Below are 24,697 nucleotides of genomic sequence, written 5' to 3' on the forward strand. Positions count from 1 at the left end.
GTCCAAAAGGTCCTGGAAGGCCAAATGCGTGGAGAGAAACCAAACACAGAAAAATTATTTCCTAACCAACACCTGCAATCTCTATTCTAATAAAAATGGTGAGGCAGCAAACTGACATCTTGAAGCTGGAGAACCACACTCTGCCTCAATGTCGTCAAGAGCCAAGCAAAATATTCAAGCTCTCCTGAACCCGGTCTCCCGGCCTGGGACGTGTAAATGTTTAACTACACTCTGGCTTGGGGGAGAAAACAAGCAGAGGCAAACACATTCTGGGATGGCAGAGCTTCAACAGACCACTCATCTCACCCTGAGGTGTGAAGGGATACTGCCTGCCTCCCCAAGCTGAGCAGTGCCCAGAATTTATGAACTTCTTCAGAGTATAACATGAATCTGGGGTCCAAGCCAGGCATTATAACATCGAGAAAAGGTGAACAATTTTCCTCCCTGCTGCTCTTCCTATTGCTGATTGTACTATTCAGATGTGAATTATGATTTAATCCCTTCTGTGCTGAGGGTGTTGCAAAATGTTGGCTGCAATGTAGTCATAAATATTTAAGTAAAAGGAAGAGAAAGAGGAAAGAAGGAAGAAGGAAGGAAGGAGGAAGAAAGGAAGGATAGAAGAAAGGAAGGAAGAAGGAAGGAAGGAAGGAAGGAAGGAAGGAAGGAGAAGAAGAAGAAGGAAGGAAGGAAGAAGTTAGGAAGGAAGGAAAAAAGGAAGGAAGGAATGAACGAATGAATGAAGAAGGAAGGAAGGAAGAAGTTAGGAAGGAAGGAAAAAAAGAAAGAAGGAACAAATGAATGAATGAAGGAAGGAGGGAAGGAAGGAAGGAAGGAAGGAAGGAAGGAAGAAAGAAAGGAAGGAGGAAGGATGGAAGAAAGAAAGGAAGAAGGAAGGAAGGAAGAAAAAAAAGGAGCAAATGACAAAACTCATCATTGCCACCAGCAACAGATGGATAGGCATGGAAAAATCCTTGCCTGTATACCAAATGGAATGCAGTTGACTTAGATCATTTCTATATATAATCAGCATGGCATGGGCTTTTACAATTATGTGGTGTTGACAGCAGTGCATCATGGGAGAAAAGATGGTTCAAGTCGCACGCTTCTGGATTTCTTTATCTTAGGGTCATCAGAACGGGGCTAGGTTGCCACAAAGTGCTCAGTGATCCATGGGAAATGAATCATGTCTTCATTCCAGGGCTTAATATATGCATTACACCACTATTAGAAGCAAGCAACTCTGTGGTTGATGGCTCCAAGGAGGATTAAGGTCAAAAGTGGCCCTGGAGACCAAATTCCCTAGAGAGGGCTTGCCACACAACTCCGTGTGTCCTTTCTTCTGAGTTTTCTTCTCTTAGCAACAACTACCCAACACCAGCTTCCCAGGCTGGTACCATGTCTACGTAAGGTTTATTCTTCTTGCAGCGAAGAACTGGAGAAATACAAGGGAGAATGTGTTACTACAGGTTAAATCGTGTTACATCCAACTTGTGGTGAGGGTCCAGTTTCTTTTTATTATACTCCAATTTGATTGTAATGACTATTGCTTGAAATAAATGGGCAATTGACAGGGCCTTAGAGATAACAGGGATGCTTAAGTGATTTTTATAGTAGCAGTATTTGTTGTAACAGAATTTGACCTGTATTCTGGTTATTAGTTTTATTCATCACATTGGAAGCCTGGCACTTCCATTGTTCATGCCATTATATGCAAAGCGCTGTAGCATGAAAGTCACTTGCAAAGTTACGGCAAAAACTCTCTAAACACTAGAGGCTCAAGGAACAATAAAACCTCAGGTAGGGGGGGATGTTTTGTTTAGCTAAATGCTCAGAGGTTTATTGCTAAAACCCCTAAAGGTGTTTGTTTTATTTTGTTTTGTACCATTTATGATATGAACACCTCTAAAATGTTTGATATGCAAATTCTTGCCTTCTTTCTGGGCACGATTTCATTTCTCTAGGTGTGATGCTCAGGGTCATCGTTTTGAATATGATTATATTGTCCTATAATACAGCAATCCCCTTCAGAAATTGAGATGTGTGTGGAGCTGTTCTGAGCACTAAATAGCGCAGTTTGAGTTCTTCCGTAGACTTACATGTTTTTGTGTTTTCTATTGCTTTTTCCTTCTTGACCTAAGTTTCCTCTAGGAGTCTGTTTCTCACCCTTCTATTTAATCTGTGGTAGGCTTGAAAACCAGATGTCAAATATTTAGAACTACGTGTGATGTAGGAATAGTTTCTGAGAAGAGGCTTGATGGGTGGATGTATGGCCTTTCTCTTACGTATTTGCTTTGTAGCATTTATTTCAACCGGTCAGAGGCCTAGCTTGTCACTTCCTCATGCTCAGTCACTTGTGAGTGGGTCCAGCAGAGGTTCCAGATTTTTCCAGTTCTGTCTCAATTACTCATGGTCAGAGCACTTGTTTGGATTTCATCTTCCAGAAATGAGGATAAGTGAAACCGACAGATGGCTGAGCTGTAGGTAAATGAGTAGCCACTGAGTCCCCAAACTGGTGTGAAGTTTGTGGGCCATTTTTGTAAGGCAAATGGCCTGCTGTGTGCTGTGGCCACGATGGCGACACTCAGTAAATGGACTGTAAAATAGACAAGCTCTTTTTGCAGTCCTCTCCAAGAACATGAAGGTGGCCCGACATCAATCTGTTGGAGACATCTTCAAGATGTTTAATTAAATTACAGACTCAGTGTCACAGCTGGCTGACTTTTGGGATTCTAAGACTATGATAGAAGAAGGCACGGCTTTGCCTCTTCTGATGATTTCACGATTTATGGCCTTGGAATAAAGGAGACTAAGAAAATCTAATAGCTCCCTCCCTCCCAAAGTACAGTTTCAGGTTAAAAGAGGTTTCCACTGCCATCGTTAGCCCTCCTTCCCCTATGTACCCTGTGCATCTGTAGACTGTACAGAGCAGGACCTAAAAAAAAAAGGTCCAAGTCTGCTGCCCCACGGCCTTACTGTATGTGTGGTGGTCGGGGTGTTATTCACCAACACAAGGCAGACTCTGTGCCACTGAGAGCGAAAGATTAAGACAAGGGGTTGTGAACCCTTTTAGAGCTAGATTTAAATCCTGGCTTCTCGTTTATTAGGATGTGACCTTGGGCAGAGCATCTAAGTCTCTAAATCTGATTCTTGTGCAAGAAAATAGGAGATGATAATGTCAGTGCTCTGAGAATTAAATAAGATAATGTGTAAAGCAACGAGGCCAGTGCCTGGCCCGGAGAAAGAGCTCATTAAATGGTAGCCAGTATTATTAACACAAGGATTTAAAACTGGAGATTGCAGTTTTTAACAAGTACGGATACTCGGCACAGCCAGTTACTGACTTTAAGTGGTCTTTTCGGTTTTTTGTTTTTTCTGTGATATTTTCTTCCAAGATTGGCAGCCTGGCTTTCTCCCGGGCCAGGAGATGTCCCAGACAAGCTGCAATCTCACCCTTTTATGAGTGTAAAGGAAATGGGGCCACCTGGAAGTTGGACCAAGCAAAGATCAATGAAACGAAGTAGAGTTGTAGCTTTCCGAGGGAAAGACAATAAAATGAGAAAGGGCTGGGGCAATGGGATGTGGTGTTGAGATACTGGCACCAGGCAGTAGGGAAGGAAACCTCCAGACACGTTGTGGTTTGTTAAAACATGAGACTCTTGAGTGCTACGGGGCTTGGCAACCCCGTCTCACCAGGCAGAAATGGCCTCAGCAACCGGAGAGGGGAAGGAGGAGACGCTTACAGGAGACAGAGAGTCTGCTGTCCTGGCTCTGTCGGTGTGGCTCGCCAGGCGACCTTGAGTGACCGACTCACCTCCCTATCTTGGACAATTTCTCCGAAGTTCACACAGTCGCCCAGCTAACTAACGAGGTCTGATGGAGACCAATTTGTTCAAAGGAAATTCAGAGTAGGGTTCATAAATCGCAGCTCCTCCAGACACGCCTGGTGGTGGGTTTTAGGAGGGGTTTTTATACAGTGAATTGTAATGCCTTTAGGCAGGACTTGCGCTTTTGGTTCACAAAGTGTCTACTCTCCTGGGTTCTCACATTTTGCCTCCGTGCATATGACTTTTGGTTTCACTGCAGCCCCACAGGTGGAAGTTGGGGGGCACCTAGATGGCTCAGTCAGTTAAGCGTCCGACTCTTGATCTCAGTTCAGGCCTTGATCTCAGGGTCATGAGTTCAAACCTGTGTTGGGCTTCATGCTGGGCGTGAAGCCTAAATATATATACATATATATAAATATATATACATATATATATCTCTCTCTCACATGTATAGCTCCAAGGTTCCACAAAGATGTTTTTGCTGGCCTACCTGTAATTTTCTCTACAAAGATTTTTTATTTCTAGAAAATATAAAAATTAAAATCTGATGTGCCCCCTGGTTAATCCAAATTGTAAAGCTTTAATATTACTTGAAAACATCATTCAGGATCAAGTATTCTTTGGGTTATAATCTAACTCTGCTCAGAAAATTTAACCTAGGCCTGGATTGTTTTACTTTGAGGAGAAAACATATCTGTAAATAACGACTTTAAGTGTATCCGCTTGCCCCTTCCCAGAGATCTCCAAAACCACTCTGGAGAAGTCAGGAGTAAATGAGCGTCCGTATCTAATAACCACACATCACCGTCTCCAACATCCCCACAGTTAAGGATGGAGATCATCATGAATATTTACACCTAGCAGGCTCCTTTGTGCACAACTCTCAGAGACGAATGGTATTTCCAGTAATAGTTTATTGATTTCCAAATGCACAGGGGCGCTGAGTCCAAACATCCTGGGATAGCGGTAAATCTCTCTTACAAAATAATTTACAGTATGAAAATGATATACTGAAACATTAACTCAAATGTGTAATTCCCTTGGAAGAGCGAGTGTTCCCTTGTTTAACGTGAAGGGTGGAAGGAGAAGGTAAGGAGGGAATGTGACTGTGCACAGGAAAACAGGCAGAGGACAACGGATTCGTTGCTTGTCCCCACCCATGCAGTATGGCCTGTCACTGTACAAAGACTGGTCAGGTTTGATTCCTGTTAATATAAGTCCACTGTCCCCTCAAGGTCCTATCAACCCCAGCATGGGCTCTGTGGCATGTTTTGCACCTTTATACCCACAAGTGTCTCAATTTGTTTTCATTTTCCTGCCCCGGCACTCCTTGTGCTGCTTCTGGTGTGTTTTCAGTTCCAAATGCTACTCTTCCACCAGGCAGGCCCCCTGGGCCTGAGTCTGGGAATGGGCTGGGTGGGGGCTTCAGAGCACTGCTGGGTGTAGGCCATATTAATGAGATCTCAAGTCTCTTCTCTCTCTCTTAAGTCTGGGCTGTGTCATCCCTAAAGAGATTTGTGTTTTCAACGAAAGTCCAGATGGGCTAGGCACACAGCAAACATGCAACCAATTTTCTGATTACGAAGCATGTACTAAACAGCCATTATGTGCGTATGAAACTTCAGGTGTTGGCAAGAGAACACTTTCTGGGTGGGGGGAGGGGAGGACTTCCTATACCCTGCCACCAGCACAAGTCACAAACTCTGTAGCTGTGCCCTCAGTCCGGACTGGAGTGGGCAGACTCCTGGGTCCTCAAAATGGCTGGGTTATCGTTTCCCATATCGTTAGACATCTCGGAGCAGGGCTGGAGCCCACCTTGGCCCTGTGCTTTAGGAGCCGACAACCTCTGCCAAGGAGCTGTTCTTCTCGTGAGCACCTTGTAAGCAAGCTCCTGAGCTCCGACTATGTGGTGACACTTGTGATCGGGGCTGGCAGAAGCCTCCGCGGTGGTGCTGTGGTACACAAGATCAGGAGGGGGCCTCCCCGGTCTCCCCTGAGTTCCCCCACTATGTGTGTGTGAGGGTCTATGCATGTACCCTTGTCATTTACATAAACATATGTACTCAGTGTGTGTGTGTGTGTGTGTGTGTGTGTGTGTGTGTGTGTACACATGTCCATAGCAGGTATCAGCAGGAAAGTCTAGATTCACCGAACTTTGAGTTAACACATCGTCAAAGAGCACAGGACAGGCTGGGCTAAAATAGGAAGACTGCCTTCTCTGAGGCAGTGCAGCAGCAGACATTTTCAAATAAACTTAGCAGAACCCTCTTCACTTGGACCATTTCTAAGAACTTCTATACTCTTGAAGGCCTAGAAAAACTCTCATTTCTGGGGGATGGCGCCAAAAAGGAAAGGCTCCCCCAACTCCTGGGGGCAGGCTCAAGTTAGCAATGTGGACTTCACGTATCTGCTACAGTGGCAGAATGAGGCTACCTCGATGCCATTTCTGAGCCCAAAGGATAGCCGTGAAATGTAATTTTGGAAAAGAATCCATAAAGTGGGATGGTCGGATTGCAGTGGGGGGGGTCTGAGGCCTCCTCCTCCCTCTGTATCGTCGATGTGCCACCGACCACCACAAAGTGAGGGAGAGCTGGGCTCAAAATCTGGCTCTAATACTTCTAACTGTGTAACTCAGGGCAACGGGGTCTTCCACTCCACATCCGTTTTATCAGCTGAGAAACTGGGGCCTAGGGCAGGGCCTGGCTCACAGCTGGTCCTCAATATAGGTCACTTCCCCCCCACAGCTGAGACTCTAAGGACTTCTTAGAATCGGCCTGGATTCAATGATATCAAATCAAAGGACAAACCCACTCTCAGCCTCCAGAGAACCAAAATTTGGAAAGCAGCCAGGGATCGCTGTGGGGACCCAATTCGTTCTGGACACACTCGTGACCTGCCTCCCTCGGTGACTTCTCCCCGGGGATTTCTGCAACACCCACCCCTCCCCCCACAGCCTGCAGTCGGTCAGCACACACTTTCGAGCACTCTGTTACTGACCTGGCAGTAAGGCCTCATCCTGCTGGGGCTTGAGTCTGAGCAGCGTGCTCTGGCTCCAGGGGGGGGCTGGTGCCACTGCAGGAAGCATCCTCGTTCTTACATTGATAAATGCTGCTGGCAGGAACTCAGGAGCCTGGGCAGAAGCTGTTGCACCATGTTTAATGCTTCCCTGGTTAAAGTTTTATCAGGTGCTGAAGACAGCAGGAGCCCATCGAGCAAATCTGAAATCCTAAGTAAAAGCAAAAGTGCTTTCCTTGAGGATTACAGAGATATGATAACATACGGAGATAGGCTGGCATGTATTTTTATACTTCTGTTCGTATCTACCGCATACATGCTCGAGTTCCCCAGAAACTGACTTTAAGTAATAACATATAATCAGGTATGGAGGAGCCAATGGTCTGTCCATTGCTAAGATAAGGCTACTACTTGGGAGATTCAACAATAATTATTGGGGAAAGACAAACACAAGCATCCAAATCCTCAAGTGTTCTTAATCTGTTGGTTTTTAAACTCTTGTAAGAGTGGCCCCTGGTCCTTTTTGGGGAGTTCTGTTGGGTGAGGCTGGGGGTCGTCATTAGTGGTATGCCAAATTCTCCAGTCTTTGCAGGCAGGTAGGGAAAGCACCAAAACTGTCTTAGCCATTTGTTGACCACCAGTTTGAGAGAAAAAAAATATATATATATATATTATTTTTTTTTAACTGCCCAAAGGACTCCTGGTCCCAACATCCTAACATATGTAGTGAGTCAGGGTAATCCTAACCCAGAAGCAGATATGCCCAGTAGCTTCCTGGCCTCAAAGAAATAGTTTCATAGCAAACACAGGATTGGACAATGACATAAATAGGCTTCCTACAGTAAGTATTGCTTCGGCCTCAAACCCGCCCCCCCCCCCCCCCCACACACACACAAGCCAGCTGGCCCTAAAGCTCTGTGATAGGTACACAGGTCACAGGCAGGCAGGAGGAGAGGGATTTCTCCAGGGCAGATGCCTTCAGCTCTGCTGCGGAGGCAACTAGAAGTCGAGGCCCTGAGTCAGCTGCGTGGATACGGTTCCGATTGTACTTCTCGGGAGTGGACACCAAAATACCGCTAAAGGCAGAGGACAGGGAACACATACATCCCACTCGCAAATAAGAATTCCCTGGGAAGTGTCCCATTTTACCTTAACTGCGTGTACGAACATTCTATTTCATAATTAACTGTTTTATCTAAAAGTAAGGGCATCCCCTAACTCCAAACCATAAACTGATGTCTGAGAAAATGCAGGTTCTTTAGCTTGCAGGTTTGCACTCCCTAGAAATCATGGCTTACTTGGGAATAGAAAACCTGATGGTAAGGAAATGTGACTCGGGAGTGGGGAAGGGCTGGAAGGGCAACCACGGTGTGCCTCTGCTCATGGTACTCGAGAGGGGAGAGCCTGGCTGCAGGAGAGGGTCCAAAGGCCGGTGGGTGGGATGCCATGGGAAGAGGGGTTCCAGCTGGAGTGAAAGGTGGGTGCACCTGCTGGGAGACGGGGCTTGACTCAGCACACCAGAGCGATAAGAACTCTCCCTACACTGCATTTAAGCCAAATGAGGCCACGAGGGTTGGGGCGAGGGCACCAAAAACCTACACTGAAAAATTCCCACTTTGCAATATACATTGCAGACTTCATGTTGTGACAAGACCCAGAAAACTGGCAGAATTCACCCAAATAACTCAGGCTCCATCAGATCCTTTAGTGACTATTTTGGAAACTCAGGCAATTTGAGTTCAGAAATACTGATTTCAACTTTTAATCAGATCTCTTTGGTCCCTTTTTTTTTTTTTTTTAAAGTCATTTCCTTTCCACCTCTTCAATCATTTTTTTCATTTCCACAGCACTGAATTATGGATCTGAAGTGCTGGATAACCTCATATACTAAAAATATCTCTGTATTTCAAACTTTTAACTCTTTCTCCAACCCCATCTTCAGGCCACCCATCTCACTTCATGGAACCACATTTTCACAACTGTATAATGGGACTTTCAGAAACTATCTACAGAGCCCTGCTTTGCCCCTCCCCCATTATTTCATGCTTCAGTATAAATAAAGTGGGGTTTTATTCGCAGGTAGGGAAAAAGTTCTGACTGCCCTTCAAGATTATTCCAGATCCTTCCAGATGAAGCGATGCTGTCTGGGTATACGATATTCCAAGGGCTGGCTTTCCTGAGTAAGTTCAAAGCAGCCATTGAGGGACTACCTGAAGGACGCTTCTTAATTAACTGCTCCTGGTTGATCACAGGGGCACTTTTCCTTGACCTACCATGACAAGAGAATGACAAGCACAGTCAGTGACAATAAAGTTGGTCATCCCTTGGACAGATGTGTGCCTGCTGTGGACCTGGGGATGGATCCGGTGGAAGGACGTTTGTTGCTGGGCAGCTTTCACAGAAATCAGAAGCCGTTACATACACGCCGTCACATACACACAGGGAGAGGGAGGAGTTTCCACTGGGGACAGCAAGCCTTCATGTGTCCTCGTCTTCACTGGCACCGCTGCAGAGGAAAGGAGAACCAGGTGAGTTACGACCTCACAAGAAGGGGGGTAGCCTAGTCTACTGGCTGGGGGCACAGGCCCTGTTCTCAGACCCACCTGGACCCCAGTCCTCAGCTACCACCGATGGGCCGTTGGCCATGGGCAAGTTAGTTAGCTTCTCTAAGTTCTGATTTCTTTGACTACAGGGATAACTTTGATGATAAACCCTGCTTTACTGGGTTACTGGAGAATTAAATAAATAAGATAATATATGTAAAGTACACAATGCCTGTACACAGTAAGTGAATAGCTATAAAGGCGCAGGTGAAGGTCGTAATATTTTTTAAGCTTACTTGACAAAAAGCTAGTAAAAATCAGCAGTTTGACTTCCCCTAAGCCTTAAATCCTCTATTGTTAGGAGAGAAAAACAAAGAGAAGCTCTGTCTCTGCACTGGCCAACAGCACGTCTCATTTGGAATCAAGCCAATGTGTCAAGTCGCGCCCCAGGACAGTCACAGGGCTCAAATGTCACCTCTTCAGGGAAGGTACTCCCTCTATCGAAGTCGGATCCCCTGGTCATCCCCCCATTTTATTTCTTTAATTGCCCTTATCACATCCTATGAATTGTCTGCTATTTACTCTCCACTCTACCTCTGACTGGAGCCTACAAGAGTAGCCACACTGTTTCTTTTATTAGCACGATCTAATATTTTATTAGCAGTATCTAGCATTGGTATTGTGCTAGGCACAGAGAAGTGCTCAAGAAATAGTTGTTGTCAAAAAGGGAGTGAGAAGTAAAAACAACAGGAAGGGAGGAAAGGAGGGAGCTGAAAGGAATACTTATTACTGCCCTGACCAGGTGGTCCTAAATGTCAGTGATATTTCAGGCACCAAAAAAGTGAGCTGTGAGTCCCAGAGGCATGGCTAGGACCTCGGGCGCCTGAGGTTAGAGCCTCCCTGGCTCGGTCCCAGAAGGGAACACTGTTGATATAGGGACTGGGTAAGAAAAGGGCAGGGACAGAAGTGAGCCCACTACAAAGGGCATAAGGAGCAAACTTGCCTGGTTTCTCCTCCTCTGTTTCTAGAGGCCACTGTCCTTAAAATCAGACGAGTCAACTTGATCATGTGCCTACTGTGTGCCAGGGACCCTGAGCTAAGCGCTGCTCATGATGATCCCAGAACATAGGGACGGATGGCGTTATCCCCACTTTGCAGATGAAGAAAGTGAAGCTGAGAGGTGGAAAATCCTCAGTCACCAGTGAGGTCTGTGTCCTTAAAACTTCATGATTAGTATGGGCTGGATGAAATCTGAAGTAGTGAAGTGGGGGGTGGGGGGTGCTTACAAGGGCAGAAAAAAATCTTCCTCTGGTAGAGATAGGAGCTGGAGAAAAGGGAAGGTCTGGGGTGCATCCACTCCCAGCTATGACCTAGAAATGTTTTATCTCGTGACAGATTATCTACGTCCATATAAAATCCGTGCTTTCTTGCATCCATTTGGGAGAGAGGAAAATATCCCAGGCAACAGACTTGTAGTGCTTCCGCTAAGAGCAAAAACATTTCGAGACACAGAGCCTGAAATTAATGTAAGTGTACTCTAGGAGCCAAAAACTCAGCAACCTGCACTATCCAAAACTCTGCCTTATTTCTCCCCTTTTCCTGCCTGTGGTCCAATCACAGGATGAAGGGTGCACGCTAGGAAGGGCTGGACAGTGGACTGTCATTCAGGAGTAGTGTTTGGTGGCATCTGTCCCAAAGGGAACAAAGGGTCTTTTACGAAAGTGTCTCACCAGAAACGAGGCACGGCTGGAACCGGCGCCATAGTCTCCCCTTTGGTACTATATCCAAAGCAAGCTCTTATTGTTCTCTTGTCAACTTTCCTTCAAATATGAGAGGTCTAGCAGGGTGACTGTGCCCTTTCCTTAAGCTGCATTTCACTCTTTAGCATTCTTAACTTGAGATGCATAGTTTAAAGGTTCATGAACCTACTTAAATTGTACATCAAATTTTGTCTGTGTGTTCCTTTGTTTCAGAAAGGCCGTAATTTTCATCATATTCACAAAAAGGTCAACAACCCTTCCTCCCAAACTGAGTATAATAAAATTAAAAATAAATTGAGTGCTTTTCTAGTTGCTAGGTTCTTTATTCTAAGACTTGCAGGGTTGGCTTGGGGAAAGGATCAGAAGCCCTGACTGACAGAATCTTTTCTCATGACCCTAAAAGAGATCTATTCTGGAGTCTGAAAGATATAGTTCATCTCCTAGTTTAGAAGCATGAGATCTTAGATTCTGGCATATCACTGATTCTTTCATTTGCTAAATACTTATTGACTGTCTACTATGTGTTAGGCATGATGCTAGGCACAACAATGAATGATGGACACAGTAGCTGTCCTCATAGACTTTACAGCCTTGCAGATGAGGGGCGGGGGGAGAGGAGGGAGAGGGGAAGGAGAGAAATGTGGGGAAGGGAGAGAGAGAGAGAATTTTTGTATCTTCAAATACAGTATATTTATTTTCACCATTAACAAACAAGCTCTTTTTCACAATAATGAAGAAGAAAAAGGATCTGAAGTGAATCGGCGACACAGAACTTTGCTCACTTTGTGTGTGGTCTCTTCTGGAAAGTTACACAATCCAATTAGTATGAGATAGCATCTCCTGAACGCTTCTTCACTTTGTATATAAGCTGGTATGTGTTCATAAGACTTTATCTCAAACAGTCTATGAAAGTCTTTACTCTCTCCTAGGGAAGTAACACAGCCTTCTACCTCAGCCACTTAACATCTTCCTCTTGAAACATCTGCTGATCACATTTAGATTTAGATTTATAATTGGATTGGTACTTGCATGTTACGGAGATTCCTCCTACTGTCCGCGTTGTTACTGATGTCATTGTTGTTGTTTTGAGAATGAACTAAGGGTGTTAGAAAGACAGCCCGTTCACGTGAACTACTCCAGAATAGTTAAATAAAATAAATAAAATACTTAATTAAAAAAAAAAAAAAAGGAAAGACAGCCCACTCTATCGTAGGTATTGACCAATGGGAGAGGCAGCATTACAGGACTTTGAAGTCACCAAGACTGAACTAGGTTCAAATCTCTGCTCTGGCACTAATGAGCTGTGGGCTTGGGTGAGTTACTCAACCTCTCCGAGTCTGTTTTCCTCATGGTATTTCTATCTAATCTTACAGGTTTATTGTGAAAGTTCTATGTATTTCATGTAATATAAATGATTAAAAACGTGGGCTCCCTTCTTCAACCTACCTTCCTTCTGTCCCTGAATCAATACCTCCCACCTCCTCCTAACTCCTTCAATGTTCCTGGTCCTGGCATCTGAAACGCTACACTCCGGAGCAAATGTGTCCCTATCTGCAAATGCCCTTACGTTTCTGGAGAGCGACAGTGCCTTTCTTTGCTTGTTTGAGGAGTTTTGTTTTTATTTTAATGACAGCTTCAGACCTGACGAAATACAGGTACTGAATAGAAAGAAAGGCTGAGTTCTGTGGTTCTGACCCTTCCAGCTGACAGGTCTCTGCCAAACAGGAGTGAAGACAAATACCGAGTGAAGCTTAGTTCACTGGCTGCAGTCACAGACTGACGTAGTTGGAGAATGCTGTTGTAGCTAAAAGCAGGGGTTTTAAACTGGGGCACACATATCCTTGTGGTACATAATGATTCTCCAGGGGGTATGAGGGCATGTGTGATTTTTAAGGAACTCCAGGTCTAGATCCTTAACTTCCATGTGTACTCTTTCTTAAAACTCACTTGTCGGGGCACCTGGGTGGCTCAGTCGGTTGAGCGTCCGACTTCAGCTCAGGTCACGATCTCGCGGTTCGTGGGTTTGAGCCCCGCGTCGGGCTCTGTGCTGACAGCTCAGAGCCTGGAGCCTGCTTCGGATTCTGTGTCTCCCTCTCTCTCTGCCCCTCCCCTGCTCATGCTCTGTCTCTCTCTGTCTCAAAAATAAATAAAAACATTAAAAAAAATTTTTTTAAACCCAACAAACCTCACTTGTCGAAGAACGTGCCCGTGATCTCTTAAGTCCCCACTGTAGGCCACTCCCGCCTGCACAATCACCGTCCTGCCCTTCAGAAAATAAATGCACGCCTCTCACCCTCCTGACTCTTACCAGGGGACGATTTTCAAATTCCTTGCCTCTAAGAGAGTCCTAGGAGAGCAAGGCAAGACACAATCAAGGACACAATCCTTCATTTTGCCCAGGCGACAAACTCTTGGCCAGGTTGTGTGCTCCTGTCTGTCTGTCCACAGACCTAAGGGTTCACATTCAGAAGTCAGATGCTTGTCACGATGTATGTACTGCTATTTGATTGAAAAAGGTATCCAACTTGGATCTGACAGAAAGCAAGACTGATCTGGCTGGACGGTTTGACCACAAAGACCTCTGCCAGTTAGATTAGGTAGCGAATCTTGCCCGTCAACTTCATAGGCAGTGCCAGAGTTTTGTCAAAAACATGGGCAAGGCTCATCCCATGTCACATGTCAGATATCACACCCTTTGAACTATCTATACTTGATGTGTAATTTCAGGAGTTAACTTTAAACTGGACAAGGAGGCACGTAAGTTTTCTTTTTTGAGAGAGAGAGCGAGAGAGCGAGACAGCACGAGTGGGGGAGGGGGCAGAGAGAGAAAGAGAAAAAGAATGAGTGGGGGAGGGGCAGAGAGAGCGAGTGAATCCTCAGCAGACTCCACACTCAGCGCGGAGCCCAACACGGGGCTTGAGCTCACCGCCCTGGGGGCATGACCTGAGCCAAAATCAAGGGTCGGACGCTTCACCGACTGAGCCAACCAGGCTCCCTGGCACCTAATTTTTTCTAAATAATTTTAGCAGGTAGGAGACACAGTTTCGCTAAGGAACCGAGAGCCCCTAAATCCGGACTGGGAGAGTGGCATGCCATCTGGCACACCCCTGGCCGGGGAGCCAGGGTCGCGGCGGGTTGGGGCTGGGATGGGACTAGGAAGCCCCAGCCAGCAGAAGGCCGTGCCCCCTCGGTCAGCCAGGCACACTGTGGAGGAGGGATTGCGTGAAATCGAGGGATCTACCAGGGGTACAACACAGCCCCCGGCACACGCAGCCCCTGAACACCTGCTGACAAGAGTGGCGATTCTTCAGGCAGTCCACACAGATAGGAGCTCAGCCTCTCCACTCGTGTCCCCGGAGATGGCAGCTTATGAGAGGACGTTAATAAATGAGGTGTGCGGCACTCTGACCTCGCGAGTTTAATAGCTTCTTTTCCTGAGAATATAATACAACTTAATTTGATTTGGCATCGCTCCTATCTGCTGAGTCCTTGGCTATTTATTAATTCATTATTGCCGTAAAAGGATTATTCAACTCGAGAGGATAGAGAAATTAAGAGGTATCAACAAGGGAGGAAGGTTAGATTTGAGAAGATAGATTTAGTAGTCTCCGAGAGTGAAGCCACACAGGCATCGTCACGGAGCTCACCGGCAGCCTCCATTAGCCACCTGAGGCTGTGGCTGCCCAGTTCCAGTAAGCGTGTGGCCGGTCTGGCTTCGGGGGTGGACCGCACGCCCAGATCCAAGAACACTCCTCCACCAGACGGAGCAGGACAGCCACATCTGTGCCCCTTGTCACCTGCCCTAGCCTGCCAGTGAGCAGGGGTCACCGTGCTGTAAAGAATTAGAACTTCGATTTTTAGCCGCTGCCTATGGAACTAAGTGAGGTATGAATATAACAGGAAGTGAAATGTCCTCAGTTTATCCCGGGTTAACTGAGAAAAACACGAGAGGACTTCAAAGTTTTAGTCCTGGCTTTGCTGGGGGACTCTGGGCAATCAGGATGCATTGCGTTCTAAGTGAAATTTAGGAAAATTCCAAACCGGACAAAAGCCAAGCTCCTTTCTGACACACAGGCTCGCTGAGCTAATTAACTGGCTCTCATTTATACTGTTTTCTCTCTTGCTTCCTGTGTACGTCCCTCTCCAGCTCAATCTGAAGGCTGGCCTAAATGTTCCAGGTTCCTTCACCTCTTTCTCTGGCGGGGTCCAAACAGCAGGTTGTTGAATAGCACTGCTTGATTAGGACCCACTACAGAGAGCCAAGAACTAAAGCCTGGTGGGAGCAAAAGCCCTCTGACTCGTCAGTTCATCATGGCTCTTAAAAAAGTCTCAGGTGGCTCCAGCCTTGCTGTATCTTCCTTCTCAAATCACAGGAAAGACGGGGAAAAGGATCCTTCTCCCCAGATCGCATTCTACTTTATCCCATGAACCTTCTCTTCAATAATAACCATTATTCACAGAGCATCAACTTAATGGTCCATGCGCTGTGCTAAGCAATTTATACACACAATCTCACTAAACCCGAATAGTAGCTTTTGGATGGGTATTATGATCTTCATTCTACAGATGAGAAAATGGAGGCCAAGCAAAGGTACATAACTTCCTCAGGGTAAACCCAGTTGGTAAATGGTGGATCTAGATTATGCAGATTCCAGAACCCTGAGATATGCAACTGGGCTTGGGTAAGAGGTGTGACATAGGCCTGTATCTTTTAACACCCTGTTATGCAGTCAGTAAGTGATAGCCATGAAGTCTTCTGAGGCTTAATTTTTTTCCCCTGAAAAATGGGATGATACCTACTTCCATGGGTTGTTGTAATACGATGGAAGGTACACGCAAATTCTTTTTAAGACGAGACAGTGCCAGGTAAGGGTAGGATTACTACAGGAGGAGAAGGCAACAGACACTGGGTTTGCATCTCAGCCCTCCAGCTGCCTCTGCCTTTACAGACCAGTGTGGGCGCCTCTGAGAGAGGCTTGGGTCTCCAGCCTGGCCTCGGGTCCACCCTCTGACCACAATGCCAGCTCTGATCTCCCTGCACCCTGCAACCTGTGTGCTGTTTTTTATAGGTGGCTACCCTTCTTACACTCCACAGGGGCTAGTGGGTGGTGGCCTGTTTCTATGGGAGCCAGGGCGGGGCGGGGGGGGGGGGGGGGGGAGGGGGAGGGCAGTTCCAGCAGGTCTGTTCAGGTGGTGCATGTCTGTAGGGAGACACTCACTAGCCTGCCAATGCCCCACCTACTCTCAGAACTCCCTTCTTAGGATGGAGTCTCCTGTTGCTGCGGCTGGATTTATAAAGGAATCATTTCCAGCCTTCTTTTTTCTTTTTTTTTTTAAATTCAGAAAGTAACATTTTACTTTTTGCTGATCTGTACTTTCTGTAACAAATACTGCTTCCATGAAAAGAAAGAAAAATCCATAGCATTATGCATCAGTGATAATTACCTTTAACACACTGAAAGGTATTTATCTTTACCTCTTCATGCATATATAAAAATACATGCTTCACAGGCTCTTTCAGAATCTGCTTTTTCCACTCAACTAGCAATCATAAATACCTTTTCTTATCAAGAAAATATATATCTAGGGGCGCCTGAGTGGCTCAGTTAGTTAAGTGGCTGGCTCTTGGTTTCGGCTCAGGTCATGATCTCACCATTCTTAAGGTCAAGCCCCGTGTGGGCTCTGCCCTGTCAGCACAAAGCCTGCATGGGATTCTCTCTCTCTCTCTCTCTCTCTCTCTCTCTCTCTCTCTCTCTCTCTCTCTCAAAATAAGTAAATAAACTTAAAAAAGAAAGGAAATACATGTCTATAAGATTGTGATCCATGACTGAATTGTATGGATTTACTGTACCTGGACATTTAAATTATTTCTAATCCTCACTTGTTATCCCACACCTCTGTGACACATATCTATGTGGATGAATCTGCAGGTTCATCCTTAATTATTTCCAAAAGGAGAAGGAAGGGAAACACCTGGGTCACAGGGCATGTTTTTAAAATAAACTTTATTTTTTATAGCAGCCTTAGATTTACAGAAAAATTACAAAGATAGTCCCAAGGGTTCCAACATGTAGTTTTTCCTATTATTAACATCTTACATCAGTAAAGTGTGTTTTTTACAATGAACCAATATTGGCACACTAGCACTAAATGAAGTCTGTATTTTATTCAGATTTCCTTGATTTTTCTCTGATGTTCTCGTGCTGTTCCAGATTTTACCCAAGTACCACATTTCATTTGGTCATCATGTCTCCTTAGTCTCCTCTTGGATGTGACAGTGTCTCAACTTTCTTATCTTTGACAACACTGGCAGTTTCAAGGAGTACTGGCCAGGTATTTTGTAGACTGTCCCTTGGCTGGGATTTGTCTGATGTTTTTGTCATGATTAAGCCATGGTTTTGGGCCTTTGAGAACTATAGAGACGCCTGTTATTCTCATCACATATCCAGGTCGCCAGCAATAGGACTTAGCACTGCTGATGCTGACCTTGATTGCTTGGCCCAGGCTGTGCTTGTTAAGGTTTTTCACAGGAAAGCTACTCTTTCCCTACTTCCCATACTGTACATTCTGGAAGGAAGTCACTATGAGCAAACCACACCTACGGAGTAAGGAGTTGTTTTCTCCCTCAATCAGGGCAGAGTGCCTGCACACATTATTGTAAATTCTTCTGAACATGAGATTTGTCTCTTCTTTCTTTATTCAATAGTTTCTATCAGTATGGACTCATGGATATTTAGTTTTACACTTTGGATTATAAACCAATAAATACTACTCTGTTTATTATTGGTCAAATTGTTCAGCTCTGGCCTTTGGGAGCTCTTTTCATAAGCTCCTATGGCCCCTGACATGCCCTCATCAGTGAGGGGTTTGCTGGGGGTTTGTTTTGAGCACTTCCTTACTTTCTGGCACTACAAAATGCTCCAGGCTCATGATGTGTATTTCCTTCCCCAGTCCTAGAATCAGGTATTTCTCCAACAAGCAAAGAAGATGTACTTTTAAAGGCATTTGATATACGATTGTTACATTGTCCTTCAGAAATCATCTGAGGCTGAGTTACAATCATTACTCATATAGGTATGAGAGTGCCCCTTTCCCTACACTCTTGCCAACACTGGACAGTTGCAAAGTGTCTGAGAATGGGGGTGTGTGTGCACACAGCGTACATGAGTGTGTGTGTTTATCTCGTCTCTGAAATGGCTTCCATGTTATTATTCAGTTTCCCATTGAACTTCAAGAGGAAAATGCCATGGGGGCATTTCTCTGTCTTTCTGTGGGCCTCCCCCAGCCTCCCTTTCTTCCCCCAGCACAACTGGATGTCACATAACTGATGACCTCCAGTGGTGGGGACTGGAAGGGAACCTTTCCTAAACCCCTATTAGGAGCCAGGCAACTCTAGAGGGTGGGGTGGCTGGAAGCAGAAAATAGCCCAAGGGCTTACCTTCCCTGCTCCCTGCCCCTTCAGGAAATCCCCCTGACCCCATTTTCTCATCTTTTCTTGCAAGTGAATAATGGAAACCAAATCTCACTCAAGCAGCTTCCTTCCACAGAAATCTTAAACATAAGATTTCATAAAACGCTGGACTTCAAATTTCCTGTTGCCTCAGCTGCTGTATCTTACAAGTTACCAAAGGGAGAGGGAGAAAGGATCAATAAATAAATACATACTTGACACTAATCTCTAATCTCTGTATGAATTGTGGGCTTTTTTTTTTTTTTTTTTTTAAGTATTCCAGATTAGTTCTCAGTAGTTTTGAGTCCCACGGTGACCTTGAATTGAGGTCCGGAAGTTGAAAACTGGAAGCAAACCAATTCTCAAGACCCACTGTGGCTTCTTATATCACAGAGGGTTATAAATGTGGATTTAAGGGAAGAAGCACCTAGGTTTGAGTCACAGCTTTGCCATTTACTAGCTGTGGGATCGTGAGCTCAGTGTTCCTACCTGGAAATGGAGAACAATTTAGTGCTCTCCTGGAAGAGTTGCAGGGAAGATTAAGCGGAGATGAGCATATACAGAGTGCTTGGCGTGGCATGGTACCTGGCACACAGAAAGTGCTCAATACGTTTCATAGTTCTAGATGAAGAAATCAAGCCTAAGAGAGGCTGACGCTCATACAGTGAGTTGATGACGGTGAGATGAACTGGAAATCAACATTTCTGGTTCCTGAATACACTGTCAAACTTGCAGGCCCTGTTTTCTCTAAGAATTCCATCTATTAACAAAGAGAAGAGCCAACATGGACGTCACACATGTGCTGTAGGCGTCATGCCATCATTTGAATGGGTTCAAGATTCCTTGAATTCCGGGCCTGTTCCCTTGGTGTCCGGTAACTGGCCATTTGTCAATGATGGCAGCAAACAGCTAGAGCCTATTAAGTGCATCATATGTGCTGACCGTTGTGCTCAGAACATTAGAAGCACCCTCTCCTTATCCCATCGAGTCCACCAGCAAGTTCTGCTGACTTGCACTGCAGAATCCATCCCATGCTGGTTCCCTCTTCTTCTCCACGGCCACCACCACCTCTTGCTTGACCTACTGCCCTCGCCTTCTGACTGGTCCTCCTACTTCTACCCTTACTTCACTACTGCTTAGTTTTCAAGCTGCATTCAGAGTAATACTTCTCAATGTGCAACAGATTATGGCGCTGCCGCACTTAACTTAAACTCCTTAATGGCCTCCCATATCCTTAGAAGAAAGCCCACCGTTCCCAAATCCCTGAACGATTTGGCCTCTGCCTCCCTCTCTAACCCGTTTCAAGCCACCTGCTGGCCACACTGGCTTTGCCTGTTCCTGCAGGAAGGCTTTGGCATTGCTCTTTGATTCCCTAAGTTCTTCCCTTCATGGCTTGGAGTGACTGGCTCCTTAACATTCAGGTCTTGGCTTCAATGTCACCTTCTCAGAGGCTTCCCCTGACCAAGCAGTCTAGAGCAGCCACCCCAGCCCTGCACAATTACGTCAGACTGTTGTATTGTCTCCATGGCACCTGTCACTACCTAAAGCTACTCTAAGATGCTAAGCGGCCTTAAGTATTTTGTTCCCTGCTGTATCACCAGTACCGGATAATGTGCCTGACACCAGGGAAACCTCACCAAATATTTTTTGAATGAATGACCCAGTGAATTATGAAAATAACTCCTTGAGGTATTATTGTTCTAGAAACCTTCCAAGCCTTCCCAGGTTAACTGCGGGCAGCTTGCCAGTCTCAGAGAAACTTCCCAGGAATCTCACAGACAGCTGATTTCTACAGGTGAGCCCGAGCTCTATCTCTTTTCTGTCACTGCAATCACTGGGCACACAGAACCACAAGGGGGTGGGGGGAGGCACCAGGTGTGGCTGAGAATGCTGTATCAGACATGGTTACTCTTACAAATGACTAAGCCTTACTGGTAAAGGATGGGTATGTCCAAGGAATGCTGTGTCACTGAGGGCAAAGCAGAAGCAAGCTCAAGTCCAGTCCTCCCCAAGCAAGGAAATCTGAAGGGCCAATTCCTCCGCGTGAGGAAATGTTCTCATCTGGCCTCCTTATAAAACAGCTGCATGTTTGGCAACTTCCAGCCCTCCACAATCCAGCTGTGAGCTGTGCTCAAGGCAGGTCTGGGTTCTCAACTTTAGCTATCCTCCCTTCCCCTAATGGTGTGCAGAGGGAGAGAGTCAAGCAGGCCAAGGTGGAAGTAAAGGGGGCCTTATTCGTGGTTCTCCTCCCTCCCTCTGTAGAAACACCAGCTGAGGCATGGGTCCAGAAGTGGGAGAGCAGGGATAGCCACTGTGATGGTAGGGACGGTGGGAAAAGCACACAGCTAAGAACCGGAGACAGGGCCTCAAGGCCCCAGTCCACACACATCAGCATGAGACCGTGGGTGGGAGGCCTCTTTAAACCGACGTCTCCACATCTGTGAAATGAAGATAGTGACACGTGTAAGGACTCACTAAGTGGACGCCATCGTTATTATCTGCTGGGCACTGAACTAATCCCTCTCCAACATGTTCACGTTCAGTTTTTGTAGCAAGAGCCCTAACAGCACTAGCAGTCCATTTTACAGACGAAGAAACACGAGGAACAGAGAAACGAAGTGACATCCCCAAGTCCCACAGGTAGGTGGAGTTGGAACTGCGACCAAGGCTGGGCAGGGGACTCGGTGATGGGTGACAGCGGCACAGGAGGGTGCACGTGAAGTCAGCCTGGCTGTGTTCCTCGCTCCCAGTGGCGCGGGCGGTGAGCTCTGCTGACCGCTGAAGATCTGTCCAAGGTCTTGGACACTGACACTCCAGTTTGGACATCAAAGACCAGAAACCTTCCTCCCTGCTGTAAGGCATCCCGACAGTCTCTCCGCCTGTGACCTCCCTGTAGGACCCTGGCTGCAAGTTCGCTATTTCCCTCAGATGCTCACCTTGGTTCTTGTGGGCTCCAGCCAACAGTCGTGCCAAAGGGCCCGCCACCAAGACACCGTCCCGGGGACTTAGGGCAGGATGTCTCTGGGTCAGACACTGGTTTCAGTTTCAATCCTGTCTGTCCTGAGGTCAGAGGCATCCACCTCTTACCCTTTTAATTAGGATGCTCCTTTCAAGGTTTCAGCCGATTTCCGCTCTACCCCCTAGAGGAGAACATCTGAGTTAAGCTGGGCTGACACCCCCTTATCTGCCTGCAGGGAGCCAGTGATGAAGGTGGTCTGACAGATCTCTGCTTCTCCCCCACAGCCTCCAGGGGTTCAGGGATTCAGCGCAGCCCTCATGCGGTTGTATTATAAATGTGTCTTTGCCACTTGAGCTCCTGGGAGGCTGAATCTGTTTCTCATTCGCCATTTTATCCCCGGTGTTTAGCAACACGCCTGGCACTTAGGAGGCATCTGACGGCTGGCACACAGCACCTCACACAACCTGCACTGGCCTAGGAGAAAGGATTTAGCAGGTAAAGTGGAAGATGGGAAAGAATGGCCTTCAAGGCAGTAACTGTATCCAACAGAAAAGCAGACTTTCTCCTAGGAACACGAAGATCTGTCTCCTTGGAAAATGCCTAACGAAGGTCATATCATCTGTGAGGATCGTCCACTTTGGAATAAAACCAGGATTCCCATCCAAGCCCTTCTAAGCTGGGTGACTTTGGCAAAGCTATCTGATAACCTCTCTAAGCCTTAATCTGCTTATCTGTGACACGGGGCGTCTTCATTCACTCCTTTGCTCTTTCAGCGAACAAACGTTCCCCAAGCGCCCACGGTGTATTAGGCACTGTACTAGTGCTGGCATTGCAGCAGTGAGCACGACCGACAAGGTCCCCATTCTCATGGAACTTCCTGTCTGGTGAAGGAGACAACCGAGAAACAAGGAAACAGATCGTTTCAGATAGAGGAAAGTACTGTGAAGAAGGTAAGCAGGACGCTGGGGCAGAGAATGACGGGCGCATGGGTGCCGGAGGGCAGCTCAAGAAGGGAAAATACCAGGATCTCCCTTCCAGAGTTGCCAGGAGTGTTAAATGAGGTCATAGGTAGGGCGTTTAATGTACTTACTGACAAGTAACGAGCACTCAACCGCCTTCAACAGTTTTCATAGTACTCCTATCCCAAAGCCAACTGCTTCTATTTCATCTCACGGCGGCTGAGCCCCTACTGCCTGCCGGTGATGGAAAAACAGGGGGTTTGGCTGGAGCTCACGGACTGGCAAAGAATGCAGCCTATGCGCTATGAGACAAGGAAGAGATGGTAAATTCTGCTCACAGAGACCGAAAAGACCGCCACTCAGTGCTGACAGATGGACTGGTAGTTTCCAGGAAGCCTACGGGGCCAGAAGGAGGGCACCCCAGGTGGAGGCAACAGCCTGAACAAACTCCTGAAGATGTGGAGCAGCTCGGCATGTCCAGGGAGCTGTGGGAGGTTCCCAGCGGCTGGAGATAACGTGTGAGAGGGTGCATGAGGGAAAGAGCATCTCAGCAGCAGCTCCTAACACTTATCTTCATGGGTCATGTTCAAAGCATCTCTCAAGAAGATGGGAGGGATGTGGGTGGGGAAAAGCAGGAGACAAGAAGGGGGTCAGGGCTCCACATGGCGTCTGCCACACGGCCAGCACTCCACAACGTGAACCAGGGCTATGTTTAGAATATTCAGCCTGGGTTCCGTGTGACACTCTCCAAGGCAGCGCAAGCAGAATTTTAGGGGAAAAAACACACCCAGCAGTAACTCAATATAAAGCCTGCATGGGGGCCAGGCAGGCATCAAGCTGCTCACATGTGATTATGCACCATTAGAGCAAGTCCAAGACTCCCCTTGGATGGACACTACAGTTGCCAATGTATGATGCTGGGGGTCTGGAGTGAACAGACGCTTGCTCCCAAGCAGAGCCCACGACTCCCTCTTTGCCAAAGCCAGACTCACTTGTCCAGGAGTCGAAGGCCTGTGCCAGGGACAGTGAGGGGGCTCTGAAATAGGGAAACAGTAAACTACAAGGTGGTGTCTTATGCCTAATGAACAACTCAGGCATCTCCGGCCAGCTTATATTCTCTGAAATGAGCATAACTAAGAAGAGGTTTAGAAAAAGGAACCCGTCAGACAGAGGCCTGGCTCCCTGCCTCTTTATTACTCTGTCCTATCCCTGCCCTTGCAGTAAACACTCTTGCTAGGAGTCCCCCCGTCCCCCAGGAAGTGGAGAAGGTAAGAAAGCTATCCCTACCCCAATGTTCCAAAAGCTCACGGTACAGCCAAGATCTGGACTGTAGGAATCTGCTCCATTGATGCAGACAGACAGCCAAGGAGAACATCCCATCCAATTTACGTTCGGCGAATCCTGCAAGAGGCTCTCCCCAGGTTCCATGTCAGTGCCGTCAGATGAGAGAGGGCACCAGTCTGGCCAGGAGAGAGGAAGATGACCCAAAGCGCACGGACACACCACACCGGAGAGCCAGACCAAAGAGAGAAAAGAGGAACGAGTGCTGCAGGTCTCCGCTCTTTGCATGCCATCACCCACTCTCAAGGCTGAACAAAGCCCACTGCTCTGAGTCAAAGGGCTGCCCTAGGCACCGGGGAAAGTCACAGGTACCCAACACGACATCATGGAAAAGGCAGCTACGGCCCCTGTCATGTTCAAAAGATCTCCCCATAAGCCACTAAACCTGAAGACCTTATCGACGTTGTTCCTTTAGTCTGAGGTACGACACTTTTGGCTGAGTCCCTAGAGTGAAAAACTTAGTAGCTATTGTAAGACAAAGGTAGGTCATGGGACCACTGCATGCCACTTGAGCACAGATGAGTTTCTGGGTGAGCCAGCTGACATCTTAGAAGCTGACGGGACAAGGTAGCTGGTTAAGTTTTGTGAGAGAAAGAGAAATTATCATCTTTTACAGGGCCAGGACTAGGGTGTAAGCGCAGGGTGCTGAAGGATGCAGATAAAGATTATTAAAGGCATCTTCTGCCTTCCTCCTGTTTTCTTTCTGAAGTCAGCTCTGCTGTAACACTCAAATGACACAGTCCCACCTCGTCAGACCTGTTCTATCCATCTGCAGAACATCTTGATTATGGCCCAACATAAATCAGATGTCGGAACATTTATTCATGATACCTGAAAAGCAACTGT

The 24,697-nt window shown here is 46.6% G+C and overlaps 1 protein-coding gene across 3 annotated transcripts in view; it reads right to left on the reverse strand.

The window, feature by feature from the left end:
• Positions 1-4,718: 4,718 nt before the first annotated feature.
• The window catches only part of TRIM44 (tripartite motif containing 44), a 110,153-nt gene continuing 90,174 nt past the window's right edge, over positions 4,719-24,697 (reverse strand). The window contains exons 5-6 of one of the 3 annotated variants that reach the window (XR_008421160.1): positions 13,090-13,273; positions 4,719-9,345 (exon numbers count right to left, since the gene is read on the reverse strand). Coding sequence is in view for 1 of the 3 variants with exons in the window: in XM_019470117.2 (XP_019325662.1) it covers positions 9,318-9,345 (28 nt within the window). In the remaining 2 variants the exon portion in view is untranslated. Of the gene's footprint in view, positions 9,346-13,089; positions 13,274-21,528; positions 21,733-24,697 lie in introns of all 3 variants that reach the window. The other 2 variants (XR_002086062.2, XM_019470117.2) reach the window with 2 other exon arrangements.

Source organism: Panthera pardus, unplaced genomic scaffold (assembly GCF_024362965.1).
Source record: "Panthera pardus isolate Hobbes unplaced genomic scaffold, ASM2436296v1 HiC_scaffold_12, whole genome shotgun sequence".
Classification (NCBI taxonomy): domain Eukaryota; kingdom Metazoa; phylum Chordata; class Mammalia; order Carnivora; family Felidae; genus Panthera; species Panthera pardus.